The following is a 17110-nucleotide window of genomic DNA, read 5'->3' on the forward strand; positions in this document are numbered from 1 at the left end:
AAAATATGCACAAAATTGCTTGAAATCGAATTACAGAATCATATTCGTCGCGTTTCGATTTATATAAAGACAATCTGATTGCTAGAGGATATGTACATTATATTATTATCGTAGCTTAGTCAATGAAAGGCATGGGGAATTTTTTTACTTTACAATCATTTTTCTATAAATATTGCAAAAACATTTCCTCTATACGAAAGAGTCCCGAATTGCGTATATTGTCGTTAATCCCATGAATTGCTACATATCAGGATATTCTCCGAAAATAAAATCACAAATCTTGTGGCGGATATGTACATATGGATCTCGTGTAATCTTGATACGTGTTTTACACGTATTGCAGTTAGCAAAGAATTTTTAATCCTGAAGCGTAATACTGACTTATCACTTTCCATTTTTCAAAAATATTATTTATCCACTCTGTTCGTGGTCTGATAAAAATAATATAGTACGATCTATCTATCCTTCATAATACTCTGAATCCGCTGCCCTGACTTTGGCGTTTGGCGATGTTGAACAATGATAATAAATAATTGCGCGAATCAGGAGAAACGTAAAAGGTCAAAGTACGGTCAGAATTAGGGGTAACATTCTCAAAAATGTCGGACTGACCGTCACTGTTTGTTGAAACACTGGCCAAACCAGTGCTGCTGGTTCTCACGTATTCTGCTACGCGTGCTCTCATTTCTTGATCCATCTGTAAAATATTTTATTAATAATAATAACATTTGACAATGGTATAGTAAGCTTACAACCTTGTATATCATACCTCGTATGGAGTAGGTGACACAGGCCTATTGTTCTGTGTCGTTTCGGGAACACAGTATAAGCTTATAGTAGAATCAAGATGATGATCAGCACTGGTTAACTCTTTCAACAAAAGTATCCTTTCCACAGTGTCTTCGATTGCGTTAACCAGTAACAGTGCATGCCTTGTCAGAACCAAGGTCACAGCACGATTGCTGCCTTGTTGGATCACATGGTCCGCATTGGTAACGTGTAGAATGTTGCCATGATTGTGCTCCAGCAGAGGTAGCAACCACCAAGCATACCTAATGGATGTATTATTATTTCCTGTTGTATATTGAACCACTGGTCGTTGTCGAGGCTGTGAAGGAAAATCTAGTATTATCCCATCTTGCCAACAATGCTTAAGAACAGTATAAATTATCGACTATTTACAGAGGGCAAAGAATTCCAGCCTGCACCCTGAAGTAGCCCCTGCCCTGTCAGAGCAACTAACTCTGCAGCTCCACTCAGAGGTTTTGTGACTACTCCAACGAGTCCCAGACCAACACCAGTCACGAGACTTTTAGTTGTTATTTCACCCGACAGAACTTGTTGCAGAGGATGATGAGCGAGACCAGCAACCGCGGCTAAATAATTGAAATTGAAATGAAAGTTGTTGGTTCGATAAAATGATTTTCGCAAAAATGAGTAAGTAAAACACAAAATAGTAAAAATATTCGAAGCACACAGCTCGAATTCACACAGCTCTGCAGCCTATTTGATGACGTACCTAGGACACTCATGCCTAATCCAGTTAAGCCTTGGTAGAGCCCTTGAGCCATGCCTTGAGGCCTCATCCTTCTAGATTCTTCTTGCCTTTGCAGATGCTCTTCATCTAGGGTTAGACGATCTAGATTTCGTGCTACGCTGGATGCCAGCTTCGTCACAGAATTCAGGGTACCTGTCCGAATTTTCAAATGCAAAACAGTAAGGACAATTGAAGAATTTAAAAACACCTTTGCATTATTTTCAATTCTTTAACATTATTAAAACTAGGTTTATGGAGCACTAAAAATGGCGAGAATGTGTTTATCAATATTTGTAGGCATTTATAATATGTAATCCAAAAAAATAAATTTGTTAAATAATTTCTCATGGATGCATCTTTACAATCTCAATAATTGTAAATTAAAAATATTGAAATGCATTCGAACCTAGTGTCAATAAAATGCTAAGAAAATGTCTTAGTATGAATTAAAGAAATTACCCGCGGTGACGTGTCTCATCAAGCTTGCTGAACCATGCGTGATTCCCACAATGAAACCCCATGGCCCTTGTAGCAAGCCTTGGAACGGAAGAGATATAAAGTCTCTGAGCCCCGAACCGAGAGCTTGCGCTAAGCTTCCAGGTGAACCAAGTATTTCCAAAGATCCAACCATCCATCCTGAAATTTTAATGATTTTAATCGAATAAGTATCGTATTGATAATGCAAGCAGAAAGCAAGTAATGTCTGCACCTGCTCCAAATATAGCTCCAGACAAGTAATGCATCGTAAGTGCATTGCCGAGTCTGTACGGTGTGGTCAAAACATTTTTCTTCTCAAAAATACCAAAGTACAAGGGAGAATGATCCAGAGCTACATATAATCGCACAGAAGTGTGGACACTCAGCAGGATTGACAGAGGCTCAATTTTAAAATTATGCAGCCTCAAAGGATCGCTTAGTATTTTTGCATCTACGATTATGTAATCGGACATGCATACTCCAGTAGTTGCAACCAGTGGCCTCATCTTCTTTGCATCATCCGGTACGAAAAATCTAGGAGGGACCATTGAAGATGCATAATTCAATAACTGTGTTATGTATGTGTCTTCGATGTAGGCACTAATGGGTGCAATCTTCAAATAAAGCTCCTTTAGCGCTGGAATCAATGAATATAAATTAGTACAATTTCGAAAACATAAAAGACTAAGTTACAGAATTACTAAACTACAGATCTTTATGTATAATAAAAATTGTATCTGTTGCAAGAAACAGGAGCCACTTAGGAATTTCTTTGTTTGTTTAATAATACTAGGTAGTCAAAATTAATGTATACTCTTCAATTCTTTTAATCTTTCTACTGCTTCAAATTGCAGCTACTCATTCTTATCATAAATGCAAAAAATCCGCTAATTATTACCAACCTGCAATATGTCCCTGATTCTCCATGACGTAATCGATAGTTATCAGAGAATTCTCCCTGATTTGTTCTATTTTATTCATCAAGCAATTCTGCGTGTAATACCCTACCCCTTTCGTAACAAGAGGACTTTGACTAATTAATACCACAGGAAAATCGAAACCTCCTTGATCGAACAGTTGATTATCTAATTGCAAGTCGCCAATGAAAGCACTCAGATTGACCATTCTGGATCTTGCGGCAACAGTGACTATAATATCAGTCATGGACAAACTAGCGACTTCGATCCTCTGCGCATTTTCATTCATGTCGTGCATGATGATGATAGTAATTCCGCGGAGACAGATAGTGGCAGATCCTTCTTTTGACGCACTCTCTTCAGCGACCTTCGCATCGTCGCTGTTTTTACTATTATTCAAACTTGTAATCGAGTGTTGAAAATTTATTTGCGGCGCAGCTTCCGTGTTCAAAGTTTCATCCTGAGCAGAGAAGAACGTTGTCACCGACGTGGAGCTATCGGAGCTCTGCACGTTTATTAATTTATCATCCTCTGTCGTATCAGTGTACTTGGTATGCAGCGTTTCAACCTCTTTGATATCAGCTTCTTTGCGCAGAAGACGACTTCTAATATCCCTCGCAGACACCTCCTCCTGCGAGATTGGTACAATACTAATGTACGTAGTGTAACAACGGTTTTGCATTATCAGCTTCACGTCTCCATAAAATGGTAATCTCACATACTGATCTACCAGTACACTTGATATCGATGATAGATTTATACCTCTCGACCACCGTAGTTCCTTGTTCTGTGCTGTTTGATCACCATGGTTTGTCACAGCAGAGAACAATAGTACGTTGGATGCAGTTGAGACCGGTGCATCAGGCAATCTATTACTGACCGATGGGGTAGAATAGTGACACGATGCGCCACTGTCCACTTCGCAGGTCCACGTAAAGTGAGCAGTGTCTGACAGTGTAGCTTCGCCAGATTCATTCGATTGACCCAGTAGTATTTTAAAAGCACAGGTGTTTTCGATCAACAGCTGAGGATGGTAATCAACGTGAATCATTATGTACGTCGTGCCCTTGTCTTCCTGAGTCGAGATGACTACTGGCATAGTCGCAGAGCCATTCGGAATGGCAACGCATTTGCGACTCATGCCTTGGTCGACTCTCACTGGACAAGACCACTTGTGCCCCAAGCTCAACGATATATAAAGCACCAGGGGCTCCATAATGTCCTCCATGTACAACGTGTACCATTGTGTAATAGGTATACCCTGTTTCTGATCCTCAGTAGGCGAGATATTGAGACTGTACAAAGTGAGATCGTTAGGCAACTCCAGACCTGTCTCCTCTTCGTGCACTGCCAACGTGGCAATGCACAACTCTTGAGAAGTTAAGTTACTGATGACATGACTACTTGTTACGCGAATCAGCCGCATGTCCTCGTGCATGCTCGAGTTGATGCTCATGATGGATACGCTAGAGCAACAGTCCACGCACGTTTTGATATTCCCATCGACCGGGATCAATCCCCCGATTCTTGGCATATAGAAGCTCTGACTCCAATCGGGCCGAGCCAGTTGGAGAGCTTGGGATGTGTAAAACGTGTCACCGACTCCAACGCATAAATGAAACGTACCCTCCAGCTTAGGAGGAGTCACAATACCATAATGAGGTATCTGACACAGCTCTGTATCCTCCGATACAAGAGATAGGTGACATCCCATGGAATTTAGCATGAAACACCACGGTTGCAGCTCCAGCAACAAAGTACTGGAAACCAGACCTGCATCCTGGTATTTGACCTGTACGTGTGTCTGAGGCTGTTCAGCGGACAGCCATTCTTCTGTCATGTCTCCTTGGAAGGGCCATTCTTCTTCTTCCCTTCTGCTATCTAGATCTTTTATAATACCGTCTATATCTTCAAAATCCGGCCTTCGGAAGAATTTCCGTTGGTCGACGGAGCTATAAGACAGTGGGACATAGGGATTGGAGGTGGATACACCAGATTCTAGTTGGAATGTTAGTTGATGGAAATGCTCGAAGGTCCCAGGGCAGTATAATTGCTGCCGCTCGCCACGGCCGTTCACCATGGTGCTCAGCGAGATCTTTAACGAAGGCGTGTCCATTTGCACCCTGACCGGGACTGGTAAATGCGATTTGATCATGTACAGTGGACTGAGCACGGCTAGAATTTTGGTTTTCTCTTGGATCACCTGAGTGACCACTCGTACCCAGATACTTAGGAACTGTCCGCGTTCCTGTAAGGGTACTTTGACTAGCCAGGGCTGGCCCCATTTAGCATTTGGCTGGAGAGGAATGTCCCCTGTCCAGGACAAGTTCGGCATGGTGGTGAAGCGTAATCGTATAGCCATTTTCTTATTTCCGTCGAGAATGACCGACGGTGGACTGCTTTTACCAGGAACAGGGTGTACGTCCTTTAATACAGTCACTTTCGAACCAATGTCGGCTTCGTACTTGACCAATTTCATCTCGAAGTTATCGACCAATTGATTAGAGATTACCAATTGACCAGAGAAGGTGACTAATTTCTGAGTAGCAGAGAGAGACGTGACGCTGATGAAAGTAGCTGCTTTGGTTAAGGAATTGTTGAACTCAATCGCTTGGACACCGTCGGTGGCTACGGAGAACGGTTTGCTCCACAGCCAGATATTTTCCTCTATCGCTATCCTTAGCGTCTTGTTGCCGAAGTTCTTCCACGAGTAGAAAATACACTGTCTGCTTTCGAGTAGAGTGTTGTCCCCGGTTCCGCTTTGACCGAAGAGGATAGGGACATTAGTGTCGTTCGCTACCACGTAACGAGTGAACAGGATCATGTTCCGGTTCTCTTCTTCCAGGAACGCGAACCACAAATGCGCGGAGACTGCGAGCGTGTGAGCTATCGTCGGTCCCAGCTTTAGCGAGAATGGACTGCACGTTAACGATATATCTGTTTTATCCGACAATGATAATTGGAATCTGGCTTCTAAAGGATCCAACATCTCTTGCATAGTCAAATGAGTGTAGTCTAAAATGTGCACGCTGAATGTACCGCTGACATCGATCAACGTTGAGCCATCTATCCACCTGTTGAGCACCAATATGGCTTCCTTGTGCTCTAACGTCATGAAACATTGGGTTTCAGGTACGGTGCCTTTCAGGGTGTAATTTTTCAATGGTGGCTGCAAATTACTGTACATATTTGAGTTCACATGATTGTACATTGATACGTGTACAGCGCCGATGTTCAAAGCGGCTTGTATGTTAGGTATAATGGAGGAATTGAAGTAGGAATCGATGCGTAAACAGGCAGCAAGGACGCGCGCAGAGATTATTGTTTTGGATAGTAGTTTGTTGTTGCTTGACAGTAGTACTACTCGCCATATGCACGCCACTGCTCGGGCAGGAGCCTTCTCTGGCAGTTCTAAACGGTACGAGTCTGTCTCTGATAGGTAGAAGTCAACGTAGCGTTGGTAGGACATGTGACAGTCGCTCCAATATTCGAGAACGCAGGGTACTTTGTCGATATAACCGCTATCGGAATCCAGAGTCTAAAAAGACAAATTATTTTTAATATAAAATAGTAAGGTTCGATAAATTGGTGTTGGACAGTGTTATTATAACTAATATGTTGTACTAACTTCAAATGGGACTGGCGACACGTGGATTCTAGTCAGCGTTCTAGGCTGCGGGTATCTCCAAGCCATTGATTGTTGGGGATAGGCGAAAAATACAACCTGCGATTAACAATACGTTAGACTCCACGTTCATGCCAACATAAATATATTTGAGTCGATAAACTCACTTGGTACGAGAATGGGAGTTCGTCAGCATTGCCATTGACAAACTGGAATGCGCCTGCTTTGAGATCATCCTTATAATGCTGTTCAGTAGAGAGTACAATTTGTTTATCGCTACTCGTGCCCTCTGAAGAAGTCTTTGTTAGTTCGTTCAACAACAACAGACAATCTTCTATAACATTCTTTATAATTTTTATCTGTTCCGGCCCGAAATCTAAGTAAAGACTGTCACTGTCCGCTTGTACTTGTATTTGGGGAATGGAGTCAGCGTTCTGCCATGACTCCCAGAGCAAACAGACGGTGACGTTGCAACACCATGGATTCAACAGTACTTTGATATTCTTGTTAAGAATTGCTGATACAATGAATGAATCTATGGACGTGTTCGAGTATATTCTATCAGGCCGAAGGAGAGACGTGATGCTCCCAGACAATGAAGCTAAACTGATTATTATCTCAGCGCCGGAATCTGTTTTCAAGGACAGTACAACCTGCTTGGTGCTCACGCTCAAATCAGGCCAATTTAATTTCCTTGGTTTCATTGGTGATATCATTTTTATATCGTCGAACTGATCTGTCGATGCTGTTTCATACTGATTTACAAAATACGGTAGTATCTTATTTTGCATAACATGTATCTGATTCAGCCTCGACAAAGAGAAATAAATTTTTGTTGGTCTACCCATGTCTACAGAAAACTGTGGATTTTTTCCTATTGTTTTCTCATACTTCATTGTCACAAAAGATGGCGGAATGCCCGTATCAGGATGCAAATCGCCATTTTTCGTTTCGATCATGAACATCATGAAATCTTTCTCTGTCGGTATTGAATTTAATTCATACTCCTTTTCTCCTAACGCCATAGTCATGTCGAAACAGGATATCTGTATTTTCTCCGATGGGTGTTGCCGTGAAAAATAAATATTCGGCTGGTTGACCATAACGTAGAACAGTGGTCGCTTCTGACTTTCACCGTCGTCTTCTTCGATTTCATTTATGTCGACCTGATACTCTGAACTGGCTTTTTGAATATCATAAAGCACAAGTGTTATTTTACCACAATTTACCAAAAATTCAAATGGTAATAGTATAGGAGTCCCTGGGAGCGGTGGTTTACCAACAATCGTTGAATTTACGCTCGAAGTTTCGAAGTCTATTCCACTGTCTTTAGTAAAATCAACGTCCACATCGTCCGAGGACTGTTTTGTCCAAGTAATTTGTTTAATGCCTCCCACAGTTGAAATTTTCTGAGACATGTTATTAGTCACAGTCTCTGTTCTATGTAGTTTAAAGTTTCCCATTAATAAATTATTTAATTCATTATTTAGTATGGAAATCAGCTGAATTTGGTCTAAATTTATGGTCACTTCGATGTCCGTGATACAATTAACTTCAACTGCACTGCCACAAACTAGTACATCCGGCTTGAAGAATACCGGCGGTGCAATAATCAAGCACAAATCGAACTTTGATACTAAGGGTAGTGTTGAAAATTGTTGCTCTAAGCTGCTTCCATGTCCCAGTTTGTTCCACTCTAACGCAGGATTTTCGTTCATCGTGTAAAGATATGACTGAGACATTTTCTTGTTTATACTCATTTGATAATTTTTCCAGGTGGTTGTATGAGCACAGATGCCCTTTATATTAATCTGGTATTGCCGATCCTCTACAATCGAGCCGGGTATACTTAAAATATTCGCCTGAGCCGCAAGTTGATATATGTCCATTCGCAAAGGCGTTCTGCAAATCGGATTCTCTGCGTGTGGGGTGATGCGAATTCCATCTAACTGTAAAAATTAAAAAAAATGTAATCTTTAAGATTGCAAAGATATATCCATGAGGAATTATTCAACAAATTTATTTCTTTAAGTGTATATTATCTAAAAACTATACAAATTGCAAGACATTACTACCTGGAGCATTAACAAATCATGCTGCGGCTTCAGTTTAATTATGTTCGAGGCTGGAAGCATCAGCCTAAGCCCCTTGAAGTCCAAGTATATCAATGGCAAAAATTCGTTGTCAAGATTAATAATACTCAAGCCTGTTGTTGCGGTTTGCTCGAAGGTTTCGGCATAATCTTTCTCAATGGTTTGATATACGGAGGTGAACGGTTTCAACAGCTGTATATACTTGCTAACTGTAGTAAGTGGCAAAATGATGTCCACCATTTGCATTTTTATAACTACTTCGGAGATATATACATTCGAGGATAACGGATCCTCCGTTATATCTTTCTAAAATTGTAATTAGTCATTTGAAGAGCAGTGCATCTCTTATGGGAACTAATTCAAGTACCTTCTGAGTTCTATAGCGTTTGTTGGTGCCCCATCGGGTGTGGACGTTCCCAGACTTTGCTCTGGTCAGAGTGAAACTCAAAAATCCGGAGTCGTCGCCTTTTTCTAAACTGTCTTCTCTGCCACAGAGTATTGCACCTACATACTCACCGATGTCCCAAGTTGGAGAATTCGGGGCTCTAAACAAAATATTTCTACTGTCTCTCAAAGTGTAATTTCATAAATAAACGAATGACTAGCATGTTACATTACGTGAAATTTATGAGAAAACTTAAATTCACAGTTCACTGTAGCTCTGAAAGACTCGATTAGTGTAGCATGCGCCCTCCTTCCACCTTACAAAGTGAAAACTTCATTTACTACACTAACCGATTCTCTCTTATTGCATTGAGCAACGAATTATTTTTATATATTCCTGTACATTTCATAAAATGCAACCTTCTTCTAGACTAGTATTGAAATCATTCACTAATGTATGTAGTTCTATACCTGGTGTAATGAAATATAGTAGCGGTAGTAATTTTGCTCTTTAATTTCAAGTAAACTGGTTGCAGATCTAAGGAGGTGATAATGTCTTCCAATTCGAGGACCAATTTCAACGAAGATGTACTTTCTGTCTCTGTCACGTACAGCTTGAATGCAATCTTTGTTATAGTCCACTGAATCCATGCAGTTAAAACCAGTTCATCCGATTCTGGGAATAATAAATTTCATATAGTGTTAACACAGTTGTATGCAGACCTCAGATTTTTATGCAAAATAAAAATTGTTTGGATTAATTGCAAGCTATAGTTAGTTCCCTTTTTAATAATTTTAAGGAGTTGAAAATATTGCAAAGGTGTTTTGAAATTCTTTAAATGTCTTTACTATTTTTCATTTGATCCATTCGTTTCAATCATTAATTATAAACATATCTTAATGCACCTTGCGTGATATCGTCCTTTGATGTAGAAACAGTCGAATTCGTCGAAGCGTCTTCAGGGTATAGCAATTGCGTTGGTGTTGAGGGAGTTTGTGGAATGATAGGAAGAACCACTTGTGTTTCAGTATTCATCAGAGTGCTAGGTACAACGCTTTTGTCAGTGGCACCTGATACTCGTAGTACGCACAAAATACTCGAAATGATTTTGTTCATGAAAATTATCTATGGCAAAAAATTATACAATTATCCAATTGTTCAGTGAACATTGCTTACACGTTACAAAAATATTTTTACTGCAATACCTGTTCCTCGGAGACTGAAATAATGATAGGGGAATTGTCTATGTGAACACAGATGCCTAAAGAAGACAATGCACTTCCTCCAGCTGAAACTGTTGTAAATTTCGTTGTGAGAGCAACTGTAGCATTCAACGATACCTTTTTAATGAAATTCTTTTGCGTGTGTTGTTGCAACATGTAGCAATGGAATTCGACGAGACTCAACGTCCATGGGAAACTTTCCAATTCTGGAAGACATTATGATGTGAATAATATTAATTTTAATATTACAGTAAGTATCGTAAGTATGTAGTATAAGTATTTAATACTACAGTAAGTATCATCTGCTCCTTGGTAACTTACTGTTTGTCCACATAGATTTTGGTAGTTTAACCGGTAACTCTTGAAGATGTGGTGTCAGCATCTCGATGCTTATGTTAGAAGAGTGAACAATAAGAGTGGGTAATTTTACTATCAACATTTGTAAGTTATGGTCGGCATTCAGTGCTCTATCTTTTGCCTCTTCGATGCCTGAAACATTTTTAAGTATATTGTATGGTGTTAAAAATAAATATATTGTTAATTCAACGTATCAACCTACCAAATGCACCAATACCATTCATTGTACTGGATGGTATGTATATAACAATATGTCCAACACACCCACTTAGCACAAGTCCACACCACCATGGATACAGTTCTGATAATCTGGCCAATATTCCCAAATTCTGTAAGTTCTACCATACATTACTTCTTTATAATTAATAACTCCATACCGAAGCTACTAAAAAAATGTTTTAATACATTCGCTACCATCATCTGCTTCGCTGTTTACAGTCAATGTTAAAATCGTTTATTACTAAAAGTGACTCTTTTAGATTACTTTATAAAAATAACGAGAATGTGTCCATCCAAATTTTAATGATAGCGAAAGTGTTAATATATCCAAGATTGTATGAACATATGAAGAAGATACCTGTCTCTCGCTATCAGCTTTGGAATCGTGCTTCCTCTTAGTACCATCATTCTGTACAGTCTTTGATTTCTCAGTCGTAACGACTGACTTTCTCTTCTCCTTATCGGAAGAACTGTGCACGCTCTCGTGCAAACTCGGGAATGTCTTTTTCTTGGTGCCCGTGTCAGAGGATGCACCTTCGAAATGCTGTTGCGTTTCAGCCTTTGTGGTGCACAAGGTACCTAAATTATAATACGTTACACGATACTCTAGCCATTTAAATAACAATGGATCAAGAGAGGCTCTGATGTCTGCCATTTGAACCGATAGAAGCGGTGGATGTGTTTGTTTATCGACATCCTTTGGGAACTGAATCACAGCCGTTAACAGCAATTTACTTTCTGCTTCGCTAAAATTATTATTTACCACATAGTGAATAGTTTCGTCATATACTTCATGATTAGATTGCGGATCTTTATGCAAAATAAAAATTTTATAAAATCCGCAGTCTATTTATGATTTATATGTACTAACCCATGAACATTGCTTTCTGGACCCGAGAAAATGAAGGCCTGCTGAGATTCATTGAGAGCAAACATTTTCATTGAACTAATACTTATTTCATTGGAGACTGTGACCAGGGATGAATATTGTTTGCAGTTCACATTTTCCATTAACAACTCCAGGTAGACTGGATCTGAAATAAATCATTAATCTATTAAATTTGATTTATGACTAGACTGCGGATTTCATGCATTTATGTCCAATATAAAACTGTAAAAGACATTCGAAGAATTGTATGATGTTGTCACATTATTTTCTATGTTAAAATCGACTATTAAAATTATTAAAAGAGAAAACGCATTTTCATTGAGCGTTTGTTTCCTACAATTGATTTGGACAATTTTCATTTTGCATAAAGATCTGCAGTCTATTCAGCATTATTATTGTATATACCTATTTCTTGGCAAGCATCGTTGAACAACGAAGAACAGACGATAGGATTTGTTGTATCAGTTGGATCGTAAATAGAATTTAATATAGATATAGCAATCATTAATTTTGCTTTCGTTCCAGTAACTGTAATACTGTCTATGTGCACCGAATATGTTTCATGTATCAGATCAATGTTTCTCCAATACTGAGGGTATAATAATTGCTTCACTTTACATTCGACTGAATAAGGCATTATTATCGACGTATGGCAACTCTTCATTAAGTAAAGTTGACTTCTTGCTCCGTTCACCTAATTAAGCAGAAATCCATAATACTTTGTACACGTATGATATTCTTCTTTCTTGTATTACCTGAAGCGTAATAACTTTATGGCACTGATCGAACATTTCCGTGGAGACGTCAGTCTGTTTCGATGCACACGCAGCAAGCCTAAATGGATACAACGGTTGCAGCATAGTTAATATTACTTCATCGCATTCGACGCTCACGAAAGGGTCGTCTGTAAGAGCAGGCGTTAACGGTGTCGTCTAACAAAAGAATAAAAGCGTCAATAACGAGTGAATTAATTGTACACGTGTATAATACATAATTAGACCGCGGATCTTTATGCAAAATAAAAATGTTGTGCATCGATTGCAAGACACGAGAGTTAAATAGAATTTTATTTCTCTCACTGATCACTTTTTATCTCTCTGCTATTTTAAATTTTACGTATTAATTTTTTTTTATGAATGCATAAAATCCACAGCCTATATATGATCTGATACATACTCTATTTTCAACTATTTTTCTTTGCCGTGGTAATCCGGTTATCGAATGATCGGCCAATTGCAATTGAAGAGACGCCTTCGTTATCATTACCTTTGTTTCAACCATGGAGACGTTCTCTCGTAAAGATTCATACTCTTCTAGGGTAACTGGTGGAAGCTCGTCCACCAATGGATCTATCAATAATAATATACTATTAGTGCGAGAATATTATATTTGCATATGAATAACAAGTATAAAAATACCTGGCTTCGAAACGAGATAAGGGTTGTAATCATAATTTGCGGCAGCTTGCTTTATCGTTTCAATCCGATGGAAAACGCCGGAACATAATCGGATAGTTAAATCGCCTATGATGTATCTCATAACTCTGTGCTCGTGAAAGTTACTATAAAAATGTATACATTTAATTTTTGTGCTTTTTCTTCTTCTGAAAAGTTTTGAAATTACTCAAAGCTACCTATATTCAAAATTAGACCCAAATTCTGCCAGTTTCTCAGGGGTAATGTCGTCTGGTAGCTCAATGCAGTGCACATAATCCATAGCGAATGCTGGACACCGTTCTATTAATCTTTCCTCTAAAAGTTCATTGAAATCATTATTTTTAATTAGATTGCGGATCTTATATAATTGCATAAAATTCGCAGTCTATTCACAATAAACCCAATAATGAAATAGTACATTAAACTATGACTACCTGAAACAGTATTCAGATGATAGTAAATCCCTTGTTTGTAGTCTCTCTTCTTTCCTTTATTCTCTATAGAATCATCATCAAACAATGAATCTTTCAAGTAATCAGTATAAAACTTCCCTGCTACCAAATACAGGGGTGGCTACAGAGAATTTTTAAGTTAGACACAGTATTCAATAAATAAAGTAGTAAACGAATTTTAGAGAATATTACTTGAGCTCCGTCAACTACTTCCATAAATCCACATTTACAGGTTCCCCTGGGGTATATACGTATACAACCCATTCCAATTTGAAAGGTGGTCATAGCAATTCCTTGAAGTAACGTGTCTACCACCACACCGTTCAATCTTAGGGTCAGGAATGATTTATACCTGAGCTTCCGTGACTTATAAAATAAATGTTCCTTAATATTTTCTACCGTCTAAAAAAATTAATTTTTCGTTACATGGTTTTATAATTGTCAATATTTAAATTATCCTTGAGTATGTATGAAGCCTGTACTTTAAAAGTCAAGGTGGCATCCTGTATGTATACACCAAGATGAATAGTGTGTCCAGAGTAAGCCATTTGCTGTTCCATGGACCAGTCATTGTCCCAGTCAATTGGTAGCACAGATGATACCATGTTCCAAGCCCATCCACCCCAGCCTGTGGTGTCATTAGCAGCTCCGCTTACATGATCGATAATGTCATCTACAACATTCAGTAACAATAAGCGTGATTATAATTACTAGACTGCAGATTTTTATACAAAATGAAAATTGTCTGCCTCTGTTGCAAGAAACAGTAGTCAGAAAGTTCCTTTCTTTCTTTAATGATCTTAGTAAGCTGAAAACAATATATTGACATTCTTAAATTCTACTAATTATAAATTATGTAAACTATATTTTGTGAAAGGACACGAGACCTTGTATGTTGTTTTCTCTCTCTTCAGCAGAAATTAAAGACTTCTCTTTATTTATCGGGAACTGTTTTGTCTGCAGTACCATTATCAGTGCAGCTAGCCTCAAAAGCATTGGTACTTGCTGTTCTGTTATACTAAACTCCATTTTCTGACAATGAAGGTCCAGACGTGTGACCGACGCTCTTCTTGCGGTGTTGCTATGATAGTTTATGATCAAGCGTATTATAACAGAACATCGATATAGAACCGGATCCTGAATCAAGAAATCGTATGCTCTTTAATAAAAAGTTTGGAGCTCAGACTACCGAAGAATAAAAGTACCTGATATATTTCTATCTTTCCAGAAGCGTCCATTTTGTCTAAGCATAATGTTAGGTCTTGGATTGTAATGACTTTCCTAAGCATAACTTCATACCCATTAACATCTGAAAGCAAGTATGATTACAACATATGTAATCAGTTAATGATATATAAAATGCTTACCAGTAAATGCTGGTTCCCATTTATTATCAACAGTCTGCATACTTAAAAATCGAACATTTACGCTAAGGACAATATCTTCTTCAACGTACTTTAGAATTAAATTATTACAATTTATTGTTATATTATTTACAACTTTTGTTACTATACTTCTCATGTACCCAGGCGGGGCTTCTTCTCTGTGAAGAGATTAATATTTAAATTGCGCTATTGCACAGAATTATAATTGTACTGCGGATTTTATGCATTTACATCAAAACTGTGAGTTATATTAGAATTTAAGAGCACTATTATATTATTTTCAACTTATTAAAATTATTAAAACAAAAAGTACATTTTTGTTTAATGTCTGTTTCTTACAATTGACACAGACCATTTATATTTTGCATAAAAATTGGCAGTATAATTATGATTGAAGAACAATTGTCTTCCTTACTGTGGTATTTCTTCTCTTTTCTGTAGTCCCGCAGGGCTGGTTTCCACTTTAGTATCATCTTTTAATTTTAAGATACACTCTGCAAGAAAGGAAGAGATTTTTACATGTTTACTGACACCATAATTTCACCTCACATTGTTTTGCTTACCTATTGTATTTATTGTAATAACAATTGGTTCTGAAGTAATTTTTACCCAAGGAACATGAATGAGTAGTTCATGTATATGGCCACTAACGAAGACAAAAGGAAGATTAAGTTGCTCTTCCAGAACTTCTAGTCGTAAATCAAGATTTTGAAATGATGCATCACCGCCCCATAAAGAAACCTGAGATGCAGAAACCATAATATTTACTGGAAAACTAATTATTGAATATCTTTTTTGTTTAATTAAATGCAACAGCTATAGAAGGACATACCTGAGATTGTTCTGGTTTAAAATTCTTCACATACTTTTCCACGTAACTAAGAATCACAGGTGTTATGTATGATTCCAATTTGAACATGATGTCTGGTAATTCAATGCATTCCACATGCTCTTACGGGTTTAATAAATGTGCGTAACTGTTCAAAACTTTCTTGACAATTTAATTATCAGTTTTGATTCATAGAGTACATGTTCCAAACGTATTTGTTGCAAAAATGGTGAATGTAAATATAAAATAAAAAATGCTCACCTTTATCTGAAAATGATCAAATTGTTTAAACATTGCTACTGAATCTGGCACAACTGACTTTCATGAAATAGGAAAAAATTGCAATAAAAAAAATCAGGAACTAAATACGGGAAGTATTTAAATCATAATACGTATAAAAATAAGAAATAATTCTTTGGTTTATTAATTTTGTAAATAAATACGTTCAATATTGTTAAAAGGAAAGTGAAATAGGGATAAACAGAATCGTCGGGCACTTCACAAATCTATTTTATTTCGGTTCTATTTTCGTGTAGGGTCAATAATATTTATTATCCTTATAGTTATAATAACGTAGTCTCATACAATCGGCTAGAAAAGATTTAAAAAACATATATTAACCTTAAACGAGGCATCGAGCGGCAATTACGTATTGAGACGGGCTGTAAAAACATATTTAAAAAATGCGATTTTTGTATGCTTCACAACGGGACATGAAATCAAAGAAAAGGATCGGTATCACTTTGATTGATTTAGTAGAAACTTTTCTTTCGATTATGGTTTTGCTTGTTGTAAATGTATGTATGTAATGTTATTTTGTGCTGTCTGTCTTAACCTTCGCAATTTGACGTGCACTTCAGCTGCATGTGCAAGACCCCTTCACTTCGCATGCGCGGCGCGCTGATAAATTTATGAATGAAATTTCAAATCGCGGGAACACGTGCTTGGATGCACCACGTGCTATTGCATCGTCTCAAAACCTGTAAGATTTATTCAATCATAAATAAAACAATATATGTATGAATTAGTATTTCATAATCATAGCAAATGCGTACAATTCTCGACCCACCCTATAAGACTTGTTCGCGTTCTTCCCTTTACACTTTCGCGCGTCTATTGATGTTCACTTTGAATAGAATGCGAATGTGATTTTTTTGTCAGTCATGTTTTAGCATAATGGCACACATAACTGCATATTTTGCAGCTCGAGATTACACGAAACCTGCGATCGATCGCCGGATTGAAGAATTATTGAAAAGAAGAGTTGCTTTAGAATCTGTGCCCAC

General features: G+C 37.9%; 1 protein-coding gene across 2 annotated transcripts; it reads right to left on the reverse strand.

Moving 5' to 3' along the window:
• Positions 1-455: 455 nt before the first annotated feature.
• Positions 456-16667, reverse strand: Vps13b (vacuolar protein sorting 13B). 2 transcript variants are annotated; one of them, XM_076794223.1, is made up of 33 exons: positions 16446-16667; positions 15828-16091; positions 15559-15736; positions 15411-15489; positions 14978-15153; positions 14816-14919; positions 14498-14747; positions 14093-14283; positions 13803-14012; positions 13593-13731; positions 13356-13473; positions 13141-13283; positions 12899-13071; positions 12478-12654; positions 12128-12416; positions 11705-11867; positions 11192-11579; positions 10817-10943; positions 10579-10746; positions 10240-10463; positions 9940-10159; positions 9505-9709; positions 9017-9194; positions 8632-8955; positions 6724-8505; positions 6560-6655; positions 2917-6469; positions 2247-2651; positions 1997-2173; positions 1520-1690; positions 1183-1376; positions 770-1108; positions 456-697 (listed from the first exon to the last, which is right to left on the reverse strand). In XM_076794223.1, the coding sequence occupies exons 2-33, from the start codon at positions 15912-15914 to the stop codon at positions 467-469; spliced, it is 11259 nt and encodes a 3752-aa protein (XP_076650338.1). In that variant the 5' UTR covers positions 15915-16091; positions 16446-16667; the 3' UTR covers positions 456-466. The 2 variants fall into 2 exon arrangements, with proteins under 2 accessions (XP_076650338.1, XP_076650337.1); XM_076794222.1 differs by having other exon boundaries at positions 10817-10952.
• Positions 16668-17110: the final 443 nt, after the last annotated feature.

This window comes from Halictus rubicundus, chromosome 10 (genome assembly GCF_050948215.1).
Source record: "Halictus rubicundus isolate RS-2024b chromosome 10, iyHalRubi1_principal, whole genome shotgun sequence".
Taxonomy (NCBI): Eukaryota; Metazoa; Arthropoda; class Insecta; order Hymenoptera; family Halictidae; genus Halictus; species Halictus rubicundus.